At 48.6% G+C, this 26,303-nt stretch overlaps 1 protein-coding gene across 2 annotated transcripts in view; it reads left to right on the top strand.

Moving 5' to 3' along the window:
• The window catches only part of GLA (galactosidase alpha), a 302,341-nt gene that overhangs the window by 249,228 nt on the left and 26,810 nt on the right, over window positions 1–26,303 (top strand). For both annotated transcript variants that reach the window (XM_069613036.1, XM_069613037.1), the window contains exon 5: window positions 13,061–13,222. In XM_069613036.1, coding sequence (XP_069469137.1) covers window positions 13,061–13,222 — 162 coding nt within the window. The remainder of the gene's footprint in view (window positions 1–13,060; window positions 13,223–26,303) is intronic.

Genomic DNA, 26,303 nt, shown 5'->3' with positions numbered 1-26,303 from the left:
GAGACTGAGAACACCATAAGGGGTGCGAGGAGGCAAGAAGGGAGAGTGGGAGGAGAAGCACAGCCCACAGCCGAGCACCGCAGGAAGCACCAGAGTGGGAGGGTTCATACAGGAGGCACACAGGAGGCAACAAGCGGGTAACACAACACGGGAATGCTGGAGCAGTGAGGATGGAGGACAGGGGGTGGGGGGACCGCGCACTGCAAGAACACCCAGATTCGATCTTTGTAAAAAGAGGGAAAAAGTCCCAGGTTCAACACAAACAATGCAAAAAAGGAATATCGACTTTCCTAGAGAGGTGGCAAAGCAACATAGTTCACTGAGAAGCTTATGAGTGTTGCGATAAGACAAATAGTGTAATTAGAGGGGTGGGTCAGTTTAGTGGGGTGCAGTGATTGCTGCCCCCACAACCCACCGCACTTACTTTAGTAGTCACAGCGGGTTTCTTGCTTCCCCCAGCAGACACCATCTGGAGCTGCTTCTGTGGGAGCTGCCCTTTGCCTAGGGGCCTTTAGCTGCAGGAGACTGCAACGGGCAGTGGGGATGCTCTAAGGGAAACAAGTAGCTAAGATCCCCAATCAGGGGAGCAGGAGGGACAACGGGGAGGGAGCCACACAAGGGAGCAACAGGGAAAATCCAAGATGGCGCACATTGCTCACAGAAATGCACAGGAAAATTCCCCTACAAAGTTAAAAACAAATTCAGCCACACAATCTGAAAAGTGTCCTCCCATCACTCCGATGGAAATAAAATGGTGGCGGCGAGGAGACGAGTGCAGGACAAGGTCCCCATACGACCTGAAAGCAGTTAGCCAATAGAAGGGGAGGGCGGCAGGATAACTGGGATGGTTCCACACACAAGCAGCAGGGAAAATCCAACAGAGCGCACAGCGTTCACAAAAATGCTCTAGAAGATCTCCAACAAAGTTAAAGACAAATTCAGCCACACGATCTGAAAAGTATCCTCACTCACGCCGATGGAAATAAAGTCTGTGCGGGGTGTCTAGTGGAGACCCTGTTCCTACTCTTAGCTCTGTGGATGTTTCTATGAAGGCTGCAGGTTTACTTACCTGCGCAGAAGAATCTTGGCGCTGAAAAGCTGCTGCTGATTTTCTGTGCCAAAGCTGGCAATACTGTCTTGGTTTGTTTCTTTGTAGTTGCCTCCGATTTATGGCTGCCAGACATCCTTCTTGGGCTGCCTTCTTACTACCCCTGGTCGTCCTCCTCCTCCTGGGCTGGGCCTTCATGGCTGGGAACATCTCTGGGCCAGGTTTCCCCAGTATTTCTTATTTCATTGCCTTGGTTGTCCACTTTGGTTTAGGAAGCTACCATTGTCATTGTTCTGACCCCCACACCACTCCTGTTCCATTCTATCTTGCAACAGTGATTTTAATGTTTTTTTATTTTTTATTTGTATCACACTTCTGCTAATCAGAATGCCTAATTACAGTATAACCTTTTAAGTGGCACTGTATCTATTTTTCCACTAGACGTGTAAGTACTAGTGCCCTTAGACTACCATTTGGCGGTCTCTGGTTGTGATATTGTGGCGTTTTCTTTTTCTTATATATAGGTCCTACATTTATTTTGTGATATTGTTGCCGACATTTTTGTAGGCTTACTCCCATTAAATTACCCTTTGCTAATCAGATATGCCCAAGATCAGCCGTAAGGGACCTCTTTTCTTTAACAACCCCATCATATGTATGTTTGGGGACAAATTCCTGCTTGGATGTCCTACCCACAACAGAAAAGAAATCCAACTGGGGTAATTAATGTCCTCCTCCAACGTCGGATCTAATATACCCCTCCCATTGCCCCATAATGTTGTGTGTAAGGTCTCAATTTCTCTTGTTGACATACATAATCAGTTGCGGCCCCGATTGGCCTCCAAGTCATAGACAAAGGTATCTTTTGTGGCGGGAGGGGTGGCATTAGCTACCCATCGTGCAACCACAAAGTTGTGATCACTTCTCTCTGGATCTCAGTTCAAAGTAACTAACACATTTCAGGAGCTTCTCGGTCACAAACACTTAGTCAATAGTGCTTTGCCTCCCTTGGCCTTTCCATGTAGTTTTTCCCGGAATGTCGCCCTCCACCTGACCATTCAGTTTGTGCATGGTTTCATGTGCGTTTCATGTGCCCACAGCCCCCGCTTGGAATCCAACGCCACCCCTTTACCAAACCCTGCCTCTATATCCGCTGTGTTAATACGATGATCTCGGAACTAGGATACTTTTCCAAATATTTGTTTAGGGTGTCGAAGAAAATATCCACAAATAACTCTGCATCCTTATCATTTGGTTTACAACAGAGGTTGCATATCATGTAAACATCCTTAGCCTGCTTATAGGCCATTTCCATACAGATCTGTATGTAAGGGTCTGGATGTTCAAACCCCAAAACCGAGAGGCTGCCCCTCCAGGCCCCCAACTCTACCGCCATCAATAGGCCCGATGATGGCCTTCCTTTGGGCCCCTTTGTGGCTGGATTCAAGATGACACGGTAACCTTCCATAATAGGAGAATCAGCCAGGTTTCCTATAGACATTTGATCAAGGTTTTACTTGCATGGGGAATTCCTAAGCCAAAAAGGTGCTCCATGTTCCATGACATTGGGGTTAATTCCCAAGCCCCTAATTAAGGTTTTATGCTACTTTGATGGCTTTTTGCTCACCAAGGGTTCTGACAGTAATGTCCACGAGGTCTGATCCTCGAGGCCTCCATTTAGCTTGTCTCCAGCGGCCACCTTTCTCTGTTGCTTCTGTGGGCCCTCAATTGTTATGACGTGTTATGATGTTATCCCCAAATTGGGTCTCCATTTCGGGGGAAATTGTAGGAAAATTATTTTGCATTGAACCCTGGCCCTGATTTATTACCTCAGTGCCCTCCTCCCAGGCCGCCTCCCTGTGGGTAGGGGCTATATGAAGTCTGGTTTGCGGATACCTCCCCTCCCTCGAGTCTCTCTGACACCTTTCTCCCTCCCCTGTGGTTCAACCGCACTCCCCCGGGTAATCAAGTTTGTAAGGTTGAAACCCAGTGAGAGGAGCCCTGCAGCCTTGTCCAATGACTTATTTATTTATATTTGCATTTTTAAAGTGCGCTTGCAGCCCATAAGGCATCAAGGCGCTGTTACAGAAGATGAAGGACTTCTAATTTAAAAACAAGTGACCAGGGGTCTCATGGTTACACAGAAACAAGCCCAGAAGCGAGAAATTACTTATACAGATTTATAGTAAAGCGAGAGGCAATTTAAAGAAAGAGCCTGGTTTTGATAGCTTTGCAAAAGGCTTGGTGTGACTCGATCAATCTTAAGTGAGGTGGCAGTGCGTTCCAGTGCGTGGCTGCCTGGGTGGGGAAGCTGGAGCCACCAGCGCGCACCTTTCGTGTTGTGGGCATGACAGTCGTGTTGGCATAGCACGTTCTTAAGGGTCTTGTGGCAGTGTGCTTGGTAATTCTATGTGTCAGATAGGGATGGGCAAGTTCATGAAGGCATTTGTGGGTGAGGGCAAGTGTTTTGAAGACCATTCTCTTTGACAGGGAGTCAGTGTGCCTGTCTTCTGATTTCGGAGATAAGGTCTCTTCTTGCGGTACCTGTGGAAGCCCTCAATGCGTTGTTTTGGACTAGTTGCAACTTGGCAATGTTTTTGTTGGAGGTCCCAAAGAGAAGAGCATTGCAGTAGTCTAGCCTTGACCCGATAATTGTCCTGGCAATGGTTAGGCAGTTATGGCGGGACAGGGAGGGCCTGCTGGCATTGAGGACTTTAGAGTAGTAGGCTGAGGAGGCGGCGATAGCATTGACCTGTCTGTCCATGGACAAGTCGGAGTCCAGGTAGACTGTCTTCATGTGGTTAGAGACCTTGATGGGAAAGTTGTCAATGGTGAAGGAGGCGTACTGATCTCCAAGGTTACCCAGTGTGAAGGGTGACCCTATGAGGAGGAGTTAAGTTTTTTCACTGTTGAGGCAGAGCCAGTTCTCTGCCATCCATGATTGGATGGTGGAGTAGATGGTGGTGAGGGTTTTGGTATCTGCTAGGTAATCGCCCATGAGTGGGATAAGTACCTGTGTATCATCCGCATAATTAGTATATGAGATGCCAAGGGAATCAAGGATGTTGAACAGGGGCCTCATGAAGAGGTTGTAAAGTGTGGGTGTGATACAAGAGCCCTGAGGAACACTGCAGATGATGAGGCTGGGAGTGGCAGAGGCTGAGTCAGAAAAGACTTTCATGGCCCTTTCTTGGAGAAAGGAGGTGATCCGTTGACAGGCTTTGGTGGAGAAGTTGGCTCGGGTGGATAGATGGTGGCACAGGGTGTTGTGGTCAACCAGGTCAAAGGCAGCGGATAGATCCAGGAGCAATAGGAGAGCAGGTTTGCCTGCGTCTCTAAGATCGTCCATTTGGTTCTTTAAGTGTAGGAGGGCTGTTTCGGTGCCGTGTCGTGGGCAGAAGCCAGATTGCCGCAGGCCGAGGAGACTGTTTTCTTCCAGGAACTTTTGGACTTGCAGGTATGCTGCTTTGTCCAAGATTTTGAGCAGGAATGGTACAGTGGTGATGGGCCTGTAGTTCCCTGGGACTGTTGGGTCGAGCGAGGGTTTGAGGAGTGGGCGTACCCAAGCTTCCTTGAGTCCAGACGGAACATGGCCTGACTGGAAGGAGGAGTTCATAAATGCTGTTAGGAAGGGGGCTAGGGTAGGTGCCAAGTCTTTGAGGCTAGCTGGGCAGGCATCAGCCTTGCAGTTAGAGGGTTTGATGGAGTTGAGCAGGGCGATTACCTCTAGCTCAGTGTTATCTTTGAAGTCAAATAGTGGAGAGGAGGTGGTCTTGGTGGGTGGTTCAGCGCGCAAGTTAGCTATAAGGTTGGATAGGGCTTTTTAGTGGCCGCTAATTTTGGTTTGGAGAGTGTTAAGCTCCTCTAGCATGGCATATTGAATACTAAGAGCAGAGCCGGTGTGTGCTGCAGCCCCTGCCCGCCCCCGCTGTCGTGGAATTCCAGGACTTGGAGTCAGCGGAGACCCCATCCAGAAACCTGATTTCCCAAGAGCCAGACCGGACAGCAGTGATTTGGATTGCTGCCCATGCCTTGAGAAGAGACAAAATCAGATGCAGTCTCTTTAGTCGTACCGCCGCGGATGGGGCATGCATACTTGGTTAAGGTTCTGGAGGGACCGTCTTTGTGAATAAACAGGTCCCATACTGTTTGTCAGCTCCCAAGACCGCATGTCATTACCATCAAAGTGCTAATGCTTTACCATCCTTCCTGAAGAATTAACGTGCCAGTGAGGACTGGAATAAGAGATGAGCTGTGAGTCTCTGATGTTGTCTAGATGTCTTTACTCCCACTCGCTTTCCCCTGACAACGCTGGACCTACATGCCCCTGAAGAATTTCTGTTGAATAATAGTTGCACAGAAAGAAACCTGTCGGGTTGGGGAATTTGCTGCCGTTTGTGACAGCACTGATAAAGATTGTATTGAGCGTTTTTTGTATTAGACCGTATAATTTACGGTGGCTCAGTTGTGAAAATCTTACTGTTCATATTTGTAATGAACAGGGGTTGTATTGTTGCATTTTAGTACGTTGTTTTAGATTGGTGATTTAGATGGTGATTTAGATGTCATAATTGAATGAAATAATGAATTGTTTGAGTATGAATGAGGTATGTCTGGCGTATGGTTTGTTGTGGGAAAAGATGAGAATGTTGTGCCATATCAGTTTAGGTATTGATTCTCCGAACTAGTTTATAAATGCACTGATATTGAACACGTGATGATTTTTAGAATAATGAGATCAGTTTTTATAATGTTTTTTCTATATATGAATAAAAATGTTGAATTATTTGACAGTGCCCATTGATTTGAATTGAATGCTTTTCATCTCATTGACTGGTTACATAAGGAATCTTTTCTCTTTATTTTTCTGTGTTATGATGAGACGATTATCTAGATATATGAACTATGTCAGAGCGCCCCACACAGAAACACTAGTAATATGATCTTTGATGTTGAAACAAATATATTGGTTCTATCCAAGCCAGATCATAGAACTGAGATAATCCTGGTATCCCCTGCCACTCCTGTTTGTTTGTGAGATTGAATACTATTACACCACTTGTCGTCTTTGATGACTGATTGTGGGGGGGGGGGCAGATGGTTTTTCCAGTTCCCTAAAGATGGTAAATAGCTCTTTAGACCCCAACTTGGTGTCATAAATCCTAGTGTTGAAGGAGGCAGCTTTGGCTATGGTAATGTTTGTTTTGTAGGATTTGGAAATGGCTTTGAACATCTGTTTGGTGGCTTCAGAAGGGTTGGCTTTCCATGTGGAGAGGGCAGTCCTCTTTTGCGCGCGTTGGTCAAGAAGTTCTTTGGAGAACCATGAGTTAGCGTGTTTGGCTTTCTTAGCTTTTTTTAAGGGTCAGTGGAGCGATAGCGTCCACGGCTGAAGTGATGACATCCTTGAAGGTGTTGGCTAAGGTTTCAGGGTTATTGGAGGATGGGGCCTGCAATGCAGGGTTGAGAATGTACGGTGCTAGGTTCTCGACTCTGAGTAGGCGTGAGCTCCTTGCGTAAGTGGCCGTGCACGGTGGGGGAGGTGAGAAGGTTCCTTTCTTGGTTCCAAGGTTGAATTGGATGTAGTGGTGGTCGAACCAAGGGATGGGGGTGTTGACGGTGATGAGTAGGAAACCGTTGTGATGACTGATCCAGTTGAGGGTGCGCCCTTTAAGAAGAGTGGGGTCAGATATAGATTGTGTGAAGCCCAGGTTGGATAGCGCATTATTGAGGGATTTGGCAGGGGAATCCTTGGGGTCGTTGAGCCCTAGGTTGAAATCTCCCAGAAGTATGACCTGTGAAGTCTCTTTGATGTTGTTGGACAGTGCGAAGATAAGGGTGTTGTGGAAGTCGATACCGGGGATCTGTAAACAATGTGTATGGTTATGGTGCAGTTAATTTTTAGGGGAGACATTAATTTTTAGTGGGAGGTAGTCGCTATTGTTGTCAAGCAGTGCTTCAACTTCTCTGATGGCCAGAGTTTCCCTGGCGATGAGGGCCACGCCTCCACCTCTCTGAGAGGTGCGATCTTTCCTGAAGATGGAGTACCCAGATGGAATAGCCAGAGATGATGCTGGGCCTGAGCTCTCATTGAGCCAGGTTTCAGTAAGGATAAGGAGGTCGAGGTTGTCCTTAATGAGAAGGTCGTTGATGTCGAGGGCGTGGGCGGGTACGGAGCGGGCGTTGAGCAAGGCGCAGCTGAGCGTGTAGGCAGTGGGAGGCGTAGAGGAGGATGGGCTAGTCGGTGTGGTCGGTGGCTCAGATATAGTAGCTAGTATGGAATCAGAAATGGTCATGGGGGCAGCAGCATGAGCATAGCAACAGCATTGGGCAAAGCAGTATCAACTGTGGTCATGGGGGCAGCATCATGAACATTGAGCATAGAAACAACACTGGAGTTGGGCATGGGTGGTAGTGCAGAGTCAATGTTATTATTGGGCTTAGCGTTTGTAGCGGGTGTGGAACCTGGATTGGTGATGCGAATACTGAAGATCTGACGTTGGGTGGCTACAGTGTACAGGGCAGCCCTGGGGTTAATGATGGCCTTGGTCGCGTAGCGCATGTGTAAGGATGGCTGGCATCTCATGCCTACCCTTATATTGCGATATCCCAAGTTGGGAGTATAGGTGTTGGGGATAGAGGGGTGGGTGCGCGAGCGTAGTCGTGCATTCCTATAACAGCACGGCGCGGTGCGCATGGTCGTGGCCTGGACAGCCTTTGGTGAGGGGTATGGCAAGCGGGCATTGAGGCTGGAGGCCTTACCTTGTGTGAGCCGGCATGAGCATAAGGGCGCCATCCGCACCGTCGAGCAGCGGTGAGCTGCAGAGAGAGTATGAGGCCTTTTCCTCAGGCCTTCGCCGAGTGGCGGCTTCGTCTGGAGGCGGTCCTCCTCTCCCTTTAAAGCAGGAGAGGAGGGGCTGCAGGCTCTGGTGCACAAGTCAGTTGACTCTGCTCCGGTGATCAGATGGCCTGTACAAACACTTTATATTGCTGTATGACAGATATACATGCACTTTATCTGCACAATTTTCAAATGAGAAGACCATCTGGTCAATGTCCCAGTTTTCAATAGGCCTCAGTCTTGAAATACAGTGAAAGAGACTTAGGATGTTGTCTCTTCAGGATGAGGCCGCCGGGCACGGTAAACAAGCGTTCCAGACGAATACTGTTTTTGAGTTCTTTCGAGGCGTTTGGACACACACCACTACATCCCCCTCCTCACCTGGATAGAGGGTATAAGTCTTTCTCTTGACCTGTGGTCAAACGGCCCTCATTTTTTGAATGGGTTGTAAGTTCTTCAGATATCTGTCAATCTACTGATGGCTTTTTTACGAAGGTAGTGCTAATGTTCTCCTATTGACCTACCAGCGGTCTTCTCATAGTGATGAGTACGGCGCAACCTCTTGAACATCCAGTCTTAAGAATGTTTGAGACTGCTTTGGTAGCCCAACTATTTCGACCCGAGAGGTGGTGCGCTTTTGTTCCATCGTCCTAAACAGTTCCATGAAACTCAGCGGGGTGATCGAGGAGCCTTTTTGTCCACTTACTCCGTTCTTGCAAACTGTTTTCATTCGTGGGGTGGCTCTGCTCACCCCCTTCTGTGTTGAAGCGCGGTCCATACTTGCCACTCTGCACCCCCCTCTCCTTTGTAACTTTTGTTGTTAATGGGACTGGTTCAGTCTGGTCCAATTGCATTGATCCAGTTTGCTCCGGCAATTCACCTTCCTGTGCTTGATCTTCCCACAAAGTATGAGATACTCAGGAGTTTAACTGAGGCCGATGAAGACCCCTCTCCATCCGAAATGTCCCCCCCCTGTTGAACGCCCATTGTAGAACTTCCTATCACTCCTTGAGTGTCTGTGCCCCTCACCGACTGTATGTTCTTCCAACTTTGCTCTGGAGAGCTAGGGAGAGACACATTCCTCTGGAATTTTTGTGCTCCATTTGATCTTTTTTTAAACATTTTTATTTTAACCTGTCGGCTCATTTATGGTATTCTTTGGTATGTGGGATTGCAGGAGTCTCAGAATCCGCTTTTTAGACGTTTTCTGTCGCCGAAGATAGGGAATTCTTTGTGGCAATAGTTCTCCTGTTCCTCACCAGAGTCATTTAGGCTCTCCACCTCTCTGCTTACACATAAGGCTGACCCTTCGACTAGGAACGGGGCAGGGCAGGGCAGTCTGAACCGTCGTCTTTTTGGACCTCGGTTTGAGTTTCCTCGTCCAAGCCCTTTGCTATCAGGGGTACCACCTCATCATTGAGGAATGCTGTGTTGGTCATTTTGTGCCCCTCCAAGGGATTAAGACCCCCCTCCCATCCAGCTGTGTTCCCTTAACCCTTACGATCTGGGCTTCAGGGCGGATACCGATCTCCTGCCTTGTTGGTTTCCTCCCGTTGCGTTTTTCTATCAGGGATTCCAAGGTCGATTTTAAGGGAATTGGCGTTGGCCTTCAGACCCTTTTTTTTATACGAAACTTGGGCCAACATCACAAAGCCTTCCAAGAAAATTAACTTAGTATGCATCGTAGCCAGCAGTGTTGCGTGGTCCTTTAAGTTGTCATTCAACGCTTCATAAAGTTTAGGAAGTGAGACAATGAGATGTTCAGTGCTGACATTACTGGGTTCAAGTGACCTGCCCCCGTTTCCTCTTTGTTTTGCCTTGGTTGAAGATGAGCCTCCTTTTTCTTCGGTTACAATCAACGTACCCCGATATGATAAAGGCTTCTGCAGGTCCTGAACTTTCTGAGGAAGTGAACGAAGAGGACATTAATCGAGGTGGATTTGGACTTTGAGTTCTCTCCTTTTATTGAACCTCCCGACACCCCCTCTGCCAGGTGGCGGTTCTGCCAACACGTCTCTGTGAGGATTTTCTGTATCTGGGAATAGAAATATAGAAGTCCGGCCTGTTGGTGGATCCTCTTTTCCACCACCAACTGAAGTACAACCCCCCCAGCCTCCCGGGTGACCTTCCCCAAGGGTTGCAGCTTTGCGACCTCCTTCTCATTAATGGCTGTGGACGCAGGGCCTCATAACTTCCTCATGAGGCGGTTAAACTCCTCAGGAACCATTCGATCATTGCCACTAGCTTGAGTCAGTTCTACCCAGAGGGTCTGCTTTCCTAGCAACTGATTTTACATCGCAAGGTCTTGCCTTTTTGGGCTTACAGGCCTTTGATTATCACTCACCATAGAAATACGACTTAAGTCACAGTTGGGTGGCAATGGGTATACCTTGTTTGAGAACGAATGCGTTGCCATGATGCTACACATCTCTGGGTTCCTAGGCTCCGCTGCATGGTACAAGTCCTGTTCAGCGGTTTCCACTGACTCCAAAAGTACCCTGTTGGTTATCTCACTAGGCGCAGCCTCATCCCTTCCACCCAAAGGTTTCCTGAAGAAATGCTTCTGCCTTAACCAATCGCTGTCCCCCCTCCCAGAGTGCTGGAGGTTTTCGCTGTAGCTGGGCGATTTGGCAGCGAGAACCGCTCTACCCCAAGCTGCATGTTCTGACTGCCGTTTCCTTTTTTTGTTTCAGCCATGCCACCACTCTTGTCTTTTAACCCCTTTTCCTGGTCACCCTTGGCTGAGCCAGCTATTGAGAGTCCGTTCTGGTAGGCCGGAATGGCCATCCATGATGTAATGGGCAATACCGCCTCCCCCCGGCCCTTTAAAGCGGGAGCAGCAGCCAAGACAAGACTCAAGGGAGGCTTTTGTTTGAGTTGCAAGCACAGCCTCACTTTCATCAGTGGATCGTTCTTTCTGGTTGAGCCCCAGTCTCTGCTGTGATAAATCAAAGTTCAACAATATCCTGGAGGAAACGCTCCCTGTGTGATCGCTCACCTGCCCCCTCCCCTCCCACCTTCACCTTCCAAATGCCGGCCGTGCAAGGCTTGCGGCACGGAACTAGGTAAAAACGAGAGAGGCTGAATTGAATTTGAAACTTTCAGAGCTTTATGGCAGTTCTCCGCTCTCACCTCCATGGCTTACTGTCCGCTCTTAGTCTGAGTTTCTTAGGGAACGTCGACTCCCCCAACAGGCTTGCCTCTCGTAAGCTGGTGAGCCTCCGAGTCTGTTATCCCAGCGCCGGATTTATGGTTGGTGTGTGGGATGGCACGCCAAGGTGATTAGTTACCCTTCATCTGTTCCATCTGCGGACCATCGCAGACCACCTTCTGCTCACCTTCCGCGCTGCGTTTCGCGGGGGGGTTGGGATTTTAAAGTCTGTGCTTGTACTGGCTCTCGCAATTGACGCGCCTCCTTGCAAACACGGAAAAGACTCTCTGTGCCAAGTCTCCACCCTAGACCACCTTCTGCTCACTTTCCGTTGTGCGGGGGGTGTGGATTTTAAAGTCTGTGCTTGTGCTGGCTCTCGCAACTGACACACCTCCTTGCAAACAGAAAAAAAGACTGCGCCAAGTCTCCAACGCAGACCACCTTCGTTATATTTTTTCTGCCTATCACTTGGGCTTGCAAATTGGTAAAGGGGTGGAAGTGTCTTCATTGACAATTTAAAGATGCACTTTATATTTCATTGTTTTATCTTTACTCAAGAACCCTTTAGAAATAAGACCGATTTGTGTAACTTGATGAAGGTCTATATTTTTCATTAGTACACGGCGGAGGTTCGGGGAAGTGGTGGCCTCCTAGCCAATCGGTAGGCTCAGAATGGGGGTTTAACCACTTGGTAAAACCCCTGCGGCAAGACTCCTGGGAAGCGCAAGTCCGCCATCTTCCCACCAGGAATCCTGTAAGTGCCCCTGTGCCCCCTTTTCTCTGCTTCCCTCTCGACCCCCAATTTCCAAATCCCACACCCCCTTCCCATTTACCTTGCGCTACTTTGTCCCTCAACGGTGCCAGGAACACTGTGTTCCTGACGCAGCTGTGTCACAGCAATGGTCGCCATGGAAAGGGCGAAGGGATTAGGCGTAGTTCCTTTCTCCCTGATCTATGGCGGCTATCTTGCATTGTAGTTTTTGGCAAGTTGAGAAACGGTAAGCACACCATTTCGAAACTTGAAAAAACAAACTGTTAGCCTCCCACTACACCGTGCTGGGATACTAATAGGTCTGGGATACTAATAGCAATAAACCCCTCCGCTTACTGGATTGTGCTTCTAACATGCCCGGGCATTACCTGGCCCATTGGGGTTTATTGCTTAAGTCAACCGGTGTGGTTTCTTTGGTTAACTGTGTAGACTAATTGTATCTGTTTCAGCCTACTTCTCCCTCCCTGGAGTCTAGCCTAACTGCTCTGCCATAGCTACCTACTGTAGCAGGGTTTTATTAACTGTTAGGTTGGATGTACTGTCCCACCTCTTAGTTGGATTGCTTTACAGTCCTCTGCAAAGAGATGTACACAAATCTCCGTAACCGTTTCTTGTGTTTCAACTTTTACTTTTATGATATTTCACCACTTTAATGGAGTATGTAGTCCTATGTAAATATGCATAGCAAATATATGCTAGAGTTGAACCGATGTTCAATTAACAGTAGAATGAATGCTTGAATCTCTTGATGTATGCCCCTGCCAATCATTGTATTAACGCACATTTATTTTAGACAATAAAATCCATAAACTCATAATTAAGAAAAAATCATTTTCAATTTGTAGTGTTTTCAAGTTTCTTCTATAAAGATGAATAGCTCTACCAAGCAAAGGCACAACCATTAGCACATTAGGCTGGTTTATGAAAGTTACTTTAGCTACAAGGAATACATTTCTGATGTATGAATCATCAGTGCGCTCCCCAGATATTCCCGTACAGCCTAGGACCCTAAAACACTACAAGGCTTTTCTGAGGAGTTTCCTAAGGCTCCGAAGTTGTTCAGTAGTAGTAGTAGGCATATGTTTTCTTTTCCTTTGTCATGTTCACCAGCATTAAGCCACACAGTTTATGAACTTCAAAGTTCTCTTGTAAAATGTGCTTATTATGTACATAACTAGACTGGATTTGATGTACCATTTAAGAATACCTGTTGCATTACCTTTTTTCATGAACTCTTGAATTTCGTTCCAGCCCAATTACACAGAGATCAGAAAGTACTGCAATCACTGGAGGAACTATGGTGATGTTTATGACTCCTGGAGCAGCATCAAGAGCATCATAGACTGGACAGCGGACCACCAAGACTTGATTGTACCTGCAGCTGGGCCAGGTGGCTGGAATGACCCTGACATGGTATACCCAGACCCTGCTTTTATCAGGGTGGCTTTTAATTTGTTCACAATTAATGTTTCATCTTTACTTTAGCTCTTCATCTCTACACTTGTGATGGGTATATGGCTAAGGGTGCATGATACATCAGCTTTTGTTATACCACGGACCTCTTTTATCCTTGTGGCTATTATTTCAGCCTTTGAGTTTGCTAGTGGCAATACTTTTTGAGGTATTATATATTTTTTTAACTTCAGTGTCCTTGCCCTTTGTAGAGTTGCAGAATGTTTTGTGTTTGTATTTATTTGTCCATAGAAGGGGTCCTGAATTGTATGATTAAAATTGATCTTCCAAAGCATAACCCATTTTTCAGCCTTCAATGATAATGTCCACGGGCATTACGGGGCAAGGTAGTGAACCAGGCCATAGCATAGATTGTAAAGGTTATCAAATGTATGTGAAAGGGTAGAATACAGCGAACTTGCTTTCTCCCCCCCCCCCAGGTTCTAGGAAAGTGTGTATCATGAGAGATGTCAGTCAGGAAAGCCTGCAAATTATACCAGATGTCGAGGATATCTTTAGGCATCTCATAAGCAAAAATGGAGAAGGTAGCACATCCTCTGTATGAGAACAAAACACCTGCTTTAACCTTTTAGCTTGTGTAAGATAGGTTCCACCAAGAATTCAAGTACAACCAGTGCTTCAGGGGTTGATAGTTTTCACGTGTTCTGGAGTGCCACGTGACCTGGAAAGAGCCTGTTCTGAATTACTCTTGCATAGTAAAAGTTGGTGGAGACTGATTGAGTGGCTAAGCGGAATACTGGTCCTGTTTCTGTGCATCTCCCCAATGTTTAGTGTAAGCCCAATCTTAAAAGCCAAATTCTAAAAAGAGAGCCATGCTTAGGGTTCACTCCTAAATCTTTCAGAAGATAAGCCGAGTGGTGGTAACCTTGCGATGAGGTATCTTTAGCAATTTGACTGCATCCTGACAACAATTTAGTCCTGCAGAGGTTCGAGATAAGTGGTGGCAGTTTCTCAGCATCAGCAATTGTGTGGCTGTCCATTATTATCCAATCAACAGAGGCAATTTTGACGCAATTGCAGATGATTGTTGCTGAAGAAAAAAGAAAACCTGCAGAGGGTGGGGTGCAGTACAGCTGTCCAACCACTGGAGTTGAAGGTGCAGACCGTCCTTAGCTGAGCCACTTCAAATATGAGATGTTCTCTGCTGACATTCACTTTGTGTTTTGTCTTCTTTGTTATTATAAGGGGCCCACAAACAGTCTTGAAAGAAGATGACTGCGTTTGCATCGGAAAGCATGCTTAAATGCAGGACATCCAAGAGGTGAAAGCAGACCATACCAGGGAAGAAAGGGTTCACTAGAACTGAACTTTTTGGTCCTTAGGGCTTGCTATTCCTGATCTGGTCCCAGTTAGCTGCTCCAGAGGGGGTCCTCCTGTACTTCTGATACCAAAATCGAGAAGTCTTCACACTGTCCTTTGGTCTCTTACTGCGCCTGATGTAACCATTGGTGGAAGTCTTGGACCCATGACCTGAGTCTTCAGCTGCTAGGTGTACGCTGAGCCCTATTGTCCCCACTGATTCATTGTTCTAAGGTGTTGCATGTCAGAATCAAGTGGTCGCAATAGCTTTCCCCTTAAGCGCTCCTTTCGCCATTGACTTGCATAAAGTCCTAACATAAATAGCAGCTACCTTTCTGGGCCATAGGCAGTGGGGCCCGTGTCTAGAGCCCTCTATGGTCACCTGGGGACTGGTAGTCTAGACTCTCTGTATCTGGAGAAATGACTGGGAACATGATTGTTCGATGGGTTGATGGGGACACCTACCTTTAACAGACTGAACTCTGGAAAGGGGCGTTATGATAAAACATTTTTCTTATGTGTTGGAGTATATTAGCCATTTCTTGGCAAATGGCTCCATCTTTAACCATTTCACCTCCACTCTAGATAACTTACCATCCCCCTATATCAAGATGTGCGAAATAATATAGGTAACCCTTTTTGGAGTTACCGAACACTATCTACATGTTTATTTAGAGTGATTTTACTTTACTAGTAGTGTGTGGAATTGGATGCTAATCTTTGTAACTAAATACATATTTTGTACTTGCCAATGTTGTTCCTTAACAGACTTTGTCATAGTTAACAGTACTTAATACCAAGCCTACCTACCGAGTCTATGCTTGACTGTTCATTCATTTTACCTTTGAGAGTTTGGTGAAAGACACAGGTGTTACCTGGTTGAAATCCCTAAGTTGGCTTCTCGGAACCCTTCACCAGAGTAGGACCTTAACAAGTGGCATATTCACAATTGCAGAATAGTTGGGCAGAAAAGTGGGGTCAACTGCAGGCCTCATAGGAAGCATGGTGATGATGAGAGTGGAAGTATTGTGTTTCATGGTTTTGGCAGGTCAGGGTTTGACTTGGGATGAAGCGTTCCTCCATAGTTCAGTTATTACTAACTCAGCTCGGACTAGAAGTTGTTGAGGTGTCAGGATCTAATGCACAATCAAGGTTTTGTTTTTAGTTAGTTGAGAGTTAGGCAGATTTGTTAAATGCACTGCTGCTTCGGTCATGAAAGAAGACCTCTTTGTAGGTTTTGTTCTTGGGGTGGGTTGTTGCCAGCCTCCCATCTCAGATACTGTCAGTTGTTGTAGTTCTCCCCGTCTGGTCCTGTCGTCTCTGTGTCACACCTACACTGGTCACCTGGCTACCCTCTGAACCTGTGCCCAGGCTCCTGCCTGTCCAGTTGCCCTTTGCACTGCATCTTGGCCCCCCCGCACTTTTGGTCTGTATCTGCAACCCTACAATCTCCTCGCTCTGAACTTACCTTCACGCTCCCCTCCACCCTTCGGTACTTCACCCTTTCCTCTCCCAGAATTTGCACGATCTGACTGACACAAGGCCTAGTAAGATCGTTGTTTTGTCCTCCCTCCGAGTCCCCCTCCTTGTCTTGTCACACCTAGAAACACTAGTTTACAGGCATGTTATAAATGCCATTTCATATCATATATCACACTGTGTAGACATCAAGGCTTCTTTGAGGCCAGGCGCTCCCACAGGGCTGTACATTTGTTGGTCCATCCGAGTCATAGGAACAGACTGGGATCTTGAAGTCTAGTACAACCAGCATCGGTACCAAGCTCTGCCATCAGGAATGGTCCTTACTGGTTCAGGCTTTTTAGGATCAGTCTTTGGGTTGCAAGGTAAGAGATGCCCCCTTCACTTGTTTTGGGTGTGGTGGGGGAGTTGTGGCTGGGGAGTGAACCAAGGCCCCATCACGTGGTTGCATCCATCAAACATTCTTACAACCTCCCATTCAGTGGGTGTCGCCACATTCAACCTAATGTCAAGCTTTTGGATTCAATACTAGTTTTTACAGGCGGCTTACCTGAGACATCTCGCCAGTGTTACAGCATGATGTGCTCTACTAGAATGGTGCAAAATCTGCAACCAACCACTGGATACCAGAAACCCACCTGTGTGAGGTAAATTGGCTATATGGTATGGCTCGCCACTGATGGGCTTATGGTCCCCGTGAATCAAATATGGTTTTCATGTCTCCAGGCCTCCTTGAAGACCTCGGTCATCAGGAAAAAAATTGGTACCCTATTGTAGGGAAAAGGAGGTTTGACCCTGGCCTTGTGACAGGACTAGGGTGGTACTTTCAGTAGTAGTCTAGTCTAGTGCCCTGTCGATGACTGGCAGTGCCATCTAATACATACATTAAACTTAAAACCAAACGACAGAGCTGTAATTTATCCTGCTTGTGTCAGAAGTTGTAACTATGCTCCAATCTACTGGACACAGTTGCTAAGTGAGCATCCCATTTTAAACCCAAACCCACTTGCCACCATCTCTTGTTTTCAAGAGCCTTTTATATCAAAATAGTATTATATGGGTTTTTATACTGCCTTATGCTCGTTTTCTTAGTTAATAGCAGCACTCCATTGAGATCTTGGAAGGATAAGGGGCTCAGTTGTCCCTTCTGAGTCTGAGGTGAGCACTTGCAGCGTACTCTGGGTAACTAGATCGCCAAATGCCACTGCTTTGACAAGCTACAATAAAGCGCTTTCTCTGGAAAATGTGAAACAAATGTATATCAAACATAGCCACTTAACTTGCATTTCCCTGATGAAATTGTGAGCCTTGAGCAATGCTTCAAACTCCACCTCCAGGTTAGAGTTCTCAAGGTCACAAAACCTGTCCTCTAGTCAGGGGACCAGATACAGTTTGATGTGGAATTATTTTATCATCTATTTTCCTTTTAATGTTTAAGAGTAAAATAATTTTGGGGAGTAAAAGTCTTTTCCATTGGTTTTTGTGAGTAAAATATATTTCAGGTATTAAACTGATGTGTTTTTTTTTAAAAAAAATATTCTACTATTTCATTCACATTAAAGGATGCATATGCCTTAAGTTTCTTGTCACGGTACAAAAAGTGGCCTTTTGGAAACTTACTTTTGAGAAAAATGTAAGGGGCTATAGTCTCCAAGGATTTGGTCTGCTACTAAAAATAAAAGGAGGAAGAATGATGTGAAATGAAGGAAAAATGCAGCAGGATTTGGGCTGATCATTGACTTCAATACGTAGGACAACTGGGTTATTCATCTAGACCCTGCACAAGGAAACCAACCCAATGTAACATTTGTGCAGGTGTTAATGCACACCAAACAAACCAAACTGATGTTCCATCAAACACCGATAGATGCTGGATGGCCTGTGGTTAAAGGGACACACTGCTCCATGCCTACAAAATTGCAATTTTTGGTTGGTCTGCTCCCTGTTGAGCTTCGTCGGGCTTCATCCCACCAGGAGACCCATTACATATCGTACAGGGAGCTCCACGCAAAAAGGGCTCTTCCTCACTCACCCACGTGGCGCTTGATGTCCTAACTTTGATATGCAGGGTTTGAAGTTTATTGGTGATCAAAAAGTAAACAATCGCACTCCTTTTCATCATAGTGTGTTCGGTCAGAGCTAAAATCGTCCCCAGAAAATCACTAGGACTGTGGCTCGTTTCTAGCGGACTCTAGAGCTAAATCTGACAGGAATCCCAGTGTGAGAGCCTGTAAAGTTTTGAGGACTTTATGTCAAACCCTCCCTGTGAAGAATAGAGCGATTTTATCATTAAACTTAGTGTTGGACATGGAGCATTTCCTTGGTGTATTTGACGCCTACTTACCCATGTACTAATGCCAACATAATTTAATTGAAAAAAGGAAGCATGGGCAATTCAAAGGGTGCTGCTAACTGCGGTGAATGAACCGTTGGTCATTAGCGAGATCAGTTTGCAGCGACAAACCGGTCTGTGAGTAGCTGACACGTCACTGAACCGTGGGAAATTGTGGTCAAAGGGAGAAAAGTGACCACATCGCTGGAGGAATTGCTCAGCAGCTGGACCCCAATGATGCCCAGTCTAGTGGCCTGAAGAGGAACACTGCTTGACCACAAAGTGTCATGTGGCCATTACATAGCTGCAGGGTTAGAGAAATATTCAAAAGGGAAATTGTAGTCTGCAGCTATGTACAAAAGGAAAACCAAACCATCACAAAGCCTACTTGTGACCATGCACAGTTGCTGCACATCTCCGACTAGCCGGAGGGAAAGTGCAGGAGGTAGATGGTTGGGGAGCATGGAGAGAGACTGGTGAAGTGACAAGTGGAGGAGCGAGGAGAAGAGAGGTCAGAGTGGAAGAAGGGAGGGGCAGCCTAGCAGAGGAGGAGGAGGAGGTGGCGTTTGTTATGAAGAATATAGAGAAAAACTGGAGGAACTAAAGGCTAGACATCAAAAGGTTGATGGATTGGAAAAAGGAGGAGGGGCAAGACACGAGTAGGGATCGAGGAGTAGGCGGAACCCCTAAGGAGAATGGAAGAAGAGGAGATGGGGAAGAGACAATTGCTGATGGAGGTAGAAAAGGAGGTTGAAGAGATATTGAGAGAGGGAGAATAAAGTGGGAGGAGGAAGCTCTGTATTGATTGGAGGAGGCGGAACCTCTGAGGAGTGAAGGAAAAAACAAGTGGGGAGTTGCAGCAGAGGAGGGCAGCCAATAGTTGTAGAAAGGTGAAGGCTTGAAGGACAAGAGGAGGAAGAATTGAAAGATGGGAAGGCCAAAGGACTGCTAGCTCTTTAGGGCGCCCTCCTCGCTAAGCTCTTAATCTGGTGGAGCGGGGCTGGATGAAAGGGCAGAGTTCAGCTGGATACCAGAACTTGGTGGGAGTGACTTAAAGTATGCTGAAGTTGTGGGAATGCTTTGACACCAAACCGGAGGAGAAAGACTGTACTGAGGTCTATTTTGTATGATGTGTCTGATGCCCGCCCCAGTCCTATAATGTACTCTGCTACGAGGCACCACCACCTGGCATCTTTCCAGGAAGACCAGTGTGAGCTGTAACCCACCCCCACCACTGTGCCAGCCAAGAAGGATACATAGCCAATAAAACTGGTTGGTGTCAAAGAACGTAAGTGACGCTTTCAAACCACTGGGATATATATATATCCATCCCTCCGTCGGTCCTAATGTCACGGTTCTGCCACCTGAACATTAGGAGGAGCCTTCCATGTACTATCTAGGGCTTGCAGTTAATTTTTAAAACTTCCTATTGTATTGCACAAAGTATATGCCCCATAATGCAACTTTTGATAGTTCAAGAGAGCTGCATTCCAGAGAAGCCCTGCATGCCACCATTGCTTCCGCTTTCCCAGTTTCAGAATGGGAGGAAGAATATTCCCTTCAGGTGTGTTGCTCTAGGTGCTGATAAAAAGCCCACTTTAGCCCAGGGTGTGTCCGTACGTAAGCAGCTGCCTGAATGAGCACTTTGTTCTTGCTTTGAGTGTGTTTCCAGTCCCTCCCGCTGTTGGGGAAGTTTCATTTTTTGCTCATTTCCCCCTATGCAATCCAACCACCCCTAAAGTTTTTGCTGTTTGGATCATGTCCCAACTTTTGAAGGTAAGTAAAGCGTTCATGCTTTACTTACCACTTACCTTGCTTAGCTAAGCTGTTTTGGGGCACTGGTTAGTCCCTATGACTATCAGTGCAGGGGTGTTCTGTCCCCCATTACAACATTCCTCGCCTGTTTACCCCGCACAAATCACCTTTTATAGTGGGTATTTTGGATCCCTTTCTTTTTGTTTTTCGTAATTTTGTTTTGCATGATGTATCCATGATGGGCTGGTGGCAGCGGTTATATTTTTCTACCGTGTTTAACTTTTATTTGTGTGCCCTTTTGCAGTTTACCTTATACCATAGACTTTAAAATTGATATTTCACGAGATTTCGCTTTGACCTTTCACCATCATGTAGTTTGGCCTTCTTCCTGCCCTCTCAGGGCTGGATATGCTAAACATAGAAAGCTCTTTACCAGCAAATATTTAGATTTCCCAGCCCAAGTGTTGGTATGTGTTTTTGTCTAGATGTTGTGGCTGAGACAGTCTGCAAAAATAAGGCTACCTCTCCCTTCAACGCCCAAGGTAATGTTGGCACAGCCTATAGTCTGCTTAGGGATATTTCCATTAGCCATATATGATCACACTAACACATTTGTAACACTGCTAAAACAAAGTTTATTCTAAAAGATCATAATAAAAGCAGACATCTAAATAAGATTGACATTGTCATTTGCTATACAAGAGCAAATTGTGCTAAATGGGTGAGGTTAGTAACATAAAGGTGTTTGTGCTGCACACACATTGACAGCACATTTTAACTGTCTGGTGCTGGGCAGAGGCGGTGGCTGGAGGCTGTCCATGATTGAACAGCACTTGACCGTTTCAAGGGTGCTGATCCTTGGTGAGCTTGGGGACGACTCGAGCTTGAATTTAGGATAAAAGGAGGACTTGTGCAACTATTCATGTCATTGTTGGAGCCACATTCCGGCTAAGCCCTGGTCCTTCATCTAATGTCCTGAAGGCCTTCATCCCCGGCATCAGTAGAACAACCAGTCTGGAGCCTTGCTTGACGATCCAGCTCTTGGAAGCCTGCCGAAGTGTCCCAGGACTACCATGTGGACTGGCCAGCACCTGCTTGGGCTACCTCTCTACATCGGTCCCTGTTCTAAGTTGTGACTTGGGACTGCGCAGACCCTCGACTAGTGAAAAGAGAGGTCTCCTCCTCCCCTAGCCCGTACAGTTGCAGCTCTCCAACATGAAGAGGGGCTTTGCAGGACCAGCTTAGATTCTGCCAAGAGCGTAGTCTTCCCCTGTCTGATCTCAGTGGTCATTGCTTTATATGCCTGCATCGTTTCCTGGGGCTCCTCCCTGGTTATCTGCATCATGGTCTGTTTTTCTCCATCGGGCCAGGGACGTCCAGCTGTCCAGTGCCAGTAAGTCTCACCAGAGCACAGAACTGCCAACTAGCTAGAACTAAATCCCAAAGCTGACCTATGTAACAGTGACCCCCCCTCAACACCCTCCAACGGAACCAAGGCGAGAAGTAATGGGGCCCAGCAGACACAGAAGCCGCAGAAGTGGCTTCTGGCAGAAGTACAGAGGTGAATTTACTTACCTGCTTCTACCCCTAGGTCCACCTTCATTCAGTTTATTGGGCTCAAAGTCCTAACCCACCTCTCCCTTACCTGGCTGTGATCGGGGGAGTTCTCGCCAAGTATCCCCGCCTGGGCTTCCCCCAAGGTGATGGGATTCGGGGAGGACCTAAAGAGTTCATCTTGCTTTGTTCTTTATTTGCATTTTTAAAGCGCTCATACAGCCCGGGGGCATCAAGGCGCTGTATTTCACTGCTTGAGACACTTACATCTACATGTTGGCTAGCCACCATTTGTTCAGCCTTGTTAAAATACTTACTTGCAGGGGTTCGCTTTTAGGACCTGTGAATGTTTGGGCATTAGGCCCGATTTCTTTTAGCAAGAGAAGGGCTTATTTTTACAAGGCTGTGTTTTGTGGTTTTCTCTTTGAATTACTTGCCTCTTTTAACTGGTTTATTACTTCCTTTGTTTATCTGAACTACATTACACTGGTAAAGTCTTCATAACGAAAAATAAAAAAGGAATGGAATTTATAACGAAAAATAAATAACAAGAAAAATAACAAATATATGTAGGGGTGGGGTGAAGGGTTCAATCTTGTGGGGAAGCGGTTAGGGTGGGGTATTAGCCAGGGGAAACTGGGGTTTGGGAGGGAACGTGCCAAAAAAAACAACTTTTTTTCGTTAGTTATTAATTGATTTGTTAATAAGACAAGACTTCCTGCATGTACTTTGGTCTTGGGTACACTAGGCCCCTCTTAAAGGGACCCGAGTGATGGGGAGATCTCTCCCTCTAGTCTTTTTGAGCCTTCTCCAGCATGGGGTCTGGCATGGATTCACATGCTCATGAATATTCCCCGTCGTCAGGCTGGGAATCCTCGGTAAAGAAAAAACCAGTATCAGTTTCTTTTCTGATCTGTCTTTCGTAGTAATAACCAATCACTGGTCTCTGCGTCATACTGACCACAGCCAATGACTGCCCTCTACCTAAGCCCCGCCTCTGGCAGCCATCTTCAGATTTTTACCGCACGTTCATGTGTTGGGATCCTCGTGCTATTGCTCTCGAGCGTTAGTGCTATTTTTTTCACGTTTTTTCTCAAAAACTTCGTTTTTTCGGTCAAAAGAGCCTCAAGCTCCACCGACTCTCCATCCGATCAACGGGGACCCGTGTCGGATTCGTCTGCGCCCCTCAAGGGTGAAGATTTCGTCGAGCTACGCTTTTGGAGGACTCCAGAAGTTTCTCAGGCCCGTCCCGGACATGGCCCAGGAGAAGGGAAGCTCGACGCCCGGAAAGCAGTTCAGGGTCTGCCCTGGATGCCAGCTGCAGAACGTCTTTAAGGAGGACGAACACTCCTTTTGTCTTTACTGCTTACATGAGGACAAGACGCACGTGGAGAAGGACTGTGCGTTTTGCGGCAACATGTCGGAGCGGACCATGAAGGACCGCCATCAACGTCTCGCCAACTGGCTGGAAGGGAAGAGCCCGTCCGGCGAGAAGAAGAGGAAGAAATCCGAGCGGTCTTCTAAGACCTTTGAGGACGCCCCGGCGACGGGGGTCCAACACAAGGCCAAGCACCGCGAGTCCGCTGGCACCGGGAGCGCCGAACGGTCGGGCTCTACGGGCGCCAGGCAGGGCGCACCCTCCCCGGTACCATCAACCACGAGCCAACGCTCTGGGTCGGGTAAGAGGAAGGCCGAGCACCCGGCGAAGCTCCTGGAGAGGCCCCGGTCGAGCTCGAAGGCCCCATCGGAGGGGGAGCGAGGCAGTGTCCCCGCCCCCCTCAAGGATAAGGCGGTGAGCGCACCTAAGGTGGTGAAGGCCTTAATCCATCCGGCCAAGGCCTGTATCGAGACTGTTGCGGCGGCCCTGGCTCAGACTGTGGAGGCTACGCCAGTGGTGGCGACATCGGGGCTCAGAGTCTCCCTGCCACCTCGGAGGGAGTCCTCTTTTATGCCCATCGATAGGACCCCCATGAAATCTCCGGCGGAGAAGAAAAAGGGGGGGCAGGGTGTCGTCGTAGACTCGGCTTCAACCTCGGAGGAAGAGCTGATCGAGGTCTTAAGCCACGGCCTCGGCGTGGAAGAAGACCGGCCCGTCGGGATGGATCCCAACGCGGGTGACGACGACATCGTCGAGGGCGCCGACGGGGCCCCTGATCGCCCGTCGGATTCCCCTCTGCCAGCGCCGCAAGACAACTCGGCGGCCATTTTGTTGGCTATACAGTCCTTATGCTCGGAGATAAGGATGAGACTACCGTTGCCAGCGGAGGAACCACTCCCGTCGGGGGACCCAGAACCGGGACCTTCTGGCGTTCCTCCTCCCAAGATAAGAAGGATTCACCCTCCACCTCCTTTTCAGCCGTCGCGCCCCGTCCAGCCCTCCTCCCCGTCCACGACTCGAGGGGATGATACGGGGACTGACATGGCCGCGACGGGTACGGACGACGAGGTCTACGACGAGGATCTTCCGTCGTCACCTCCCACCAGGGCTTCTCCGCCCGACGAGATAGGATCGTTCCACTCCATGATCGCCAGGGCATCCGAACTTTTCCAACTCTGCCCTGAGGAGAAGAAAAAGGAAGGATTCCTTTATCAACGGCGCGAGGCCAAGAGGAAGACGGTCCTCGCGGTGCCTCTACTGGACGACATTTGGGATGAGGGCCTCGCCCTCCTCAAGAACCCTTCCACGACGCCAGCTAGAAGAGACCGGTACGAAAAGAAGTACCGGGTCCCGGACGCGGCCCCCCGGTGCCTCCGGGCGCAGCCTACCCCGGACTCTGTCGTCTCCGCGGCGGCCAGGAAGAAAGCGGGGGGGGGTGCGGCCTCCACATCGACTTCCCCGCCGGACGGCGAGGGAAAGAAATTGGACTCTATGGGACGCAGGGTCATCTCGTCTGCAGCGACGACGATTAAGGCGGCCAACGCCTTGGCTATCGTGGCCCGCTACGACAGGGAGCTATGGTACAAACTGGCTCCCCTGCTGGACTTCCTACCGGACGACAAGAGGGCGGATGCCCTGGAGATCCTACAGGAAGGTGAGGTGGCGTCGGACCACGCCATCACTATTGCGACGGACATCGCCGATACGGGATTTCGCCAGTTGAGCAACGGCGTGTGCCTTAGGCGGCGTGGATGGCTCAAGGCTACGGACTTCCGTCAAGACGTACAGACCAGAGTCCTGGTCATGCCGTTCGATGGGAACAACCTGTTTGGGAAAACAGTGGACGATTCCCTTCAGGCCATTAAAGCGGACATGGAGACGGCCCGGGCCCTTGGGGTTCTGCAACAACGACGGCCGCCCTTTCGGAGCAGCGGAGGCAAGGGCGCCTCCAAAGGTTCCGGCGGCGGTTTCTCCACCTACCGTCAAGCGGCCCGCTCGTCGTCTCAGGAGGCCTATAGGGGACGAGGCAAATCGGGCGGACCCCGCCGTCGTCGCCAAGGAGGTCAAGGTGGCAAAACCTCGTCGAAACAGGATTGAACCGACCATGGGGTCGGGCCCCCATCGAAGCACCCCGGTGGGAGGCCGGCTGGCAAGCTTCGTCAGCGTGTGGGAGTCCATCTCCACCGACCGTTGGGTGTTGGACGCCTTAGCCCGGGGCCACGCGCTCGAGTTTCAAAGAAGGTGCCCGTGCGTCCCCCCCCGTGGCCAGGAAAGAGCTTCACGTCCCGCAGCTTCTCCTGGAGGTAAAGGCGATGCTCAGGAAGGGCGCCATCGAACTCGCCCCAAAGAGGCTTTGGTGCTCCGGAGTTTACTCGAGATACTTCCTTGTGAAGAAGACGGGAGGATGGCGCCCCATCCTAGACCTGCGACGTCTGAACAAGTTCATCAAGGCTCAGAAGTTTCGGATGGTCACCCTCCAGCACGTCCTGGGTCAGCTGGAGGAAGGAGACTTCCTGTCGTCGTTGGATTTGGAGGATGCCTACTTCCATATTCCCATCCTAAGGGGGCACCGAAAATTTCTCAGGTTTGTGGTCCAAGGGCGTCACTACCAGTTCAAAACCCTCCCCTTCGGACTACGGTCGGCACCCAGGGTTTTCACCAAGTGCCTTGCACCGGTGGCGGCGCAGCTGCGCCGAGAGGGGATCCACGTCTACCCCTACCTGGACGACTGGCTCATCCGAGCCAAGACGAGGGAGCTCGCCGTGGACCACACGGCAAGGACCGTCCAGCTTCTCACGGACCTGGGATTCTCTGTGAACTACGCCAAATCCCACCTGGTACCCACGCAAGATGCACTGTTTCTGGGAGCGAGGCTCGACAGTGTCCCTTCTGGCCTCCCCGTCGGAGGAGAGGACCAGGGCCATCCTGGGCAAGGTACAACGGATGTTGGTGGCCGACGCGGCCAAGGTGAGGTCCATCAAGTCCCTCCTCGGAATGATGTCTTCCTGCATCTACCTCATTCCCCTGTGCAGGCTCCGGATGCGCCCGTTGCAGGAGTTCCTGGACGCGCGCTGGATCCAAACGATGGGCAGCTTCGAGGAAAGGATCACACTCGACGAGAGTTTCCGACGAACGATCCGGTGGTGGGGCACCCGCGCGCATCTGACGGCGGGCATGGACTTCCAGACCCCAGCCCACCAGGAGACAGTGACCACGGATGCCTC

The sequence above is a fragment of the Ambystoma mexicanum genome, chromosome 5p (assembly GCF_040938575.1).
Source record: "Ambystoma mexicanum isolate Mex_15411 chromosome 5p, UKY_AmexF1_1, whole genome shotgun sequence".
In the NCBI taxonomy this organism is placed as follows: Eukaryota; Metazoa; Chordata; class Amphibia; order Caudata; family Ambystomatidae; genus Ambystoma; species Ambystoma mexicanum.
This window is presented reverse-complemented; position numbering and strand designations above follow the sequence as displayed.